The 2,846-nt window shown below is 30.5% G+C and overlaps 1 protein-coding gene across 1 annotated transcript in view; it reads right to left on the minus strand.

Moving 5' to 3' along the window:
* LOC117180503 (repressed by EFG1 protein 1-like) overlaps nucleotides 1-2,846 on the minus strand; it is a 165,810-nt gene that overhangs the window by 10,303 nt on the left and 152,661 nt on the right. The window contains exon 3 of the mRNA XM_033372999.1: nucleotides 413-562. Coding sequence (XP_033228890.1) covers nucleotides 413-562 — 150 coding nt within the window. The remainder of the gene's footprint in view (nucleotides 1-412; nucleotides 563-2,846) is intronic.

Here is a 2,846-nt window from a genome sequence, read left to right on the forward strand (position 1 = left end):
GGGCGCATACTTTGAATAAAATATTTGTTATCATTCTCTTGAAATAAATGTGTTTTTTTCTTGAAAAAATACCGGTTTCATATGTATACACCTGGTAAACCAGAGTCACTTTTTTATTTTAGAGGTGAATTTGTGTGTAAATATTCGATCCTAATTGTGAAAAAAATTTAATTAAAGATGGTTTTTTTTTTAATTTGTGTTGAAACGTTAAATGTTTTAAATTTCAATGTTGTCTAGGAATCACAGCATGGCAAGCAGAATGTTTACGATAAACAGAATTGCTTACACTTTGCAAGCATAATTGACGTTTATGGTGTTAACATTACTTAGTGGTCTCGTTAGATGATGGCAATGGTTAACGGTACATTCAAGAACGAGGTAGAGTGTTAGCACGTGACATGCTTTATTTTACCTGTGGTGACATCGTTAGTGGTGGGGCGTTATGCCGTTGTCGATAAACATTATGCCAACACAAACATTCTGTTATAAATTCGCTATCTCGCCAATTCGTTTCCAGATCGCTACTGTCGTACGATATACTCATTGGCCTGTTACTCAAAATCTGAAACAGAAAAAATATCATAGTTAACTCTTCAAATCTAGTATGTTAGTGTCTACAATGAGAAGTTCCTTATGGCCCAATATACTTTAGAAGATATTCACGTTTTTTTAAGTCAGGGTAAAAATGACAAAAATCAACGACATCACATCACATTAAAAAAACTGTTTTCTTGGACATACATAATATTTTACTTGAATCAAACCGATTTTGGTTGGTTAATTCAACAAACTACTTGATTAAACCAACCAATTTTTGGTTGAATCAACCAAATACTCTATTTACGAAAGATTTGGTTAACACAGACAAAAAATGTAATTGGGTCAACTTAATATTTTTGTGGCCGCATAATAACCATATTCTATGATTGACTAATAAAAAATCGGCTGATTCAACTACATCTTATCTGACTGCCCTTAAACAGTTGGAATATTTTTGCTATTATAATTGATGAATTTAGGTTTTTAATTTTAAATTAAAATATTCTAAATTATGAACAACTTAATTTTTTTGGATTCACATAACCTAAGGAAAAATTCTGATTATTAAAACCATATCGCTGTCAGTGAGACATATACACGGAGAAAAATAGATATTGAAAAGTAGATATTAAAATTTTTTGTATTTAACCATAATATATAGATATTATGGAATAATATCTAATATCTTTGATTCAACATACAAGATATTAAAAGGCAATATCTGTTTATATTGGATGTATAAAACGTGTGATATTAATAGATAATATCTAAGATATTAAAAAAGCGAAATTTTATTGGACTAATAATGTCGTTGACGTCTGGTGTGGCGCCAAAAGATTTGAGCCCTGCTTTGTCTGTATCTTGAACATTCGTCGTGTGTGTTGTGTATTTCGGATATATATTTCGCTATAACTTTTGGTAGAAAATGGATTAATTGTTTTTGGATATATCACAATTTTCGAAAGGAAATGAGGACTCAGCTACAGGCATATTTCATATTAGCCTTGAACTGCGTATTATCGGTTCTACACTAAAATTGCATTAAGAATAAACGGCGAATGCTGGAGGATTCGGATATCAAAAATAGAGGAATAAGACATAAAATACTTTTGAATTTTATAGAAAATGGCATGCTTTACAGGTATTTTTTGCACAATTAAAAAATATTACTTGAATATCTTAGATTCTGCCCTTTAATATCTTGGATATTGTCATTTAAAATCTTTATTTTAATATCTATGGATAGTCTACTTCAATATTTAGATTTCTGTACCATAGTTATATTGTTAAGATATTAACTGGTAATATCTAGATAGTTTGCTAATATCAATTTTTCTCCATATATAGGCAAAAATATGTCATGTCAGTTTTGCATTATGACACATTTGTGGACATCTCAAAATAAAATAATTTAACGTGATCTGATTTGATTTTGCTTGGGTATAAGGGTTTTTAGGTTCACAGAATTCAAACCTGATATTGGATTTTCAAAATTCAAAATGACGAATCGAATGTGGTGGACACAAAGTATTGAAAATGTTTGGAACCTGATACAATTGGTCCGAATTAGGTTTTTGGGATCGCTGAATTCAAATCTGATATTATTTTCAAAATTCAAAGTGGCAGATCCAATATGTTGGACAAATCACTGAAATGTTTAAACCTGGATAAAATTTGTTATAATTAGGGGTTTGGGGTTGCTGATTTCAAAATTGATTTTGGATTTTTGAAATTCAAAATAGCGGATCTAATCTAGCGATCATGAATTATTAAAAATCCTTAGACCTTGATAAAATTGATAATGCTTAGGTGCTTTAGGTCGCTGATTTCAAATCTGATGTTGAATTTTTGAAACATAGACTCGTGGATTCGACATGGAGGGCACGGATGATTAAAAATTTTAGTTTCTTGATCAAATGTATGATACTTAATTTTAGACCATATGAGATCCACAATTTTAAATTTTATAAATACAATATCATATTTGAAATCAGCGACCCCAAAAATCTATGTACCACGATTTTTATCCAGATCCAAATATTTTAAATATTTTATGTCGGCCATATTGGATCCGCTCTTTTAATTTTGAAAATCTAACATCAGGTTTACGTTCAGGCAGCCCAAAAACATGGAGCCCACCAATATCATGTGATTCTAAAGTTTTTTTTCTTGAAAAGATGTTTGGCACTTTATGTTCTTTTTCGCCTGACTGTAATAATGCGCCTTGGAAAATCCTCTCAGTAAACTTTGACTAGAGATTTGAAGTTTCCTTTGTTATATCTGAATCAGTATCCTAAATGTTGACT

Source organism: Belonocnema kinseyi, chromosome 9 (assembly GCF_010883055.1).
Source record: "Belonocnema kinseyi isolate 2016_QV_RU_SX_M_011 chromosome 9, B_treatae_v1, whole genome shotgun sequence".
NCBI classification, from domain to species: Eukaryota; Metazoa; Arthropoda; class Insecta; order Hymenoptera; family Cynipidae; genus Belonocnema; species Belonocnema kinseyi.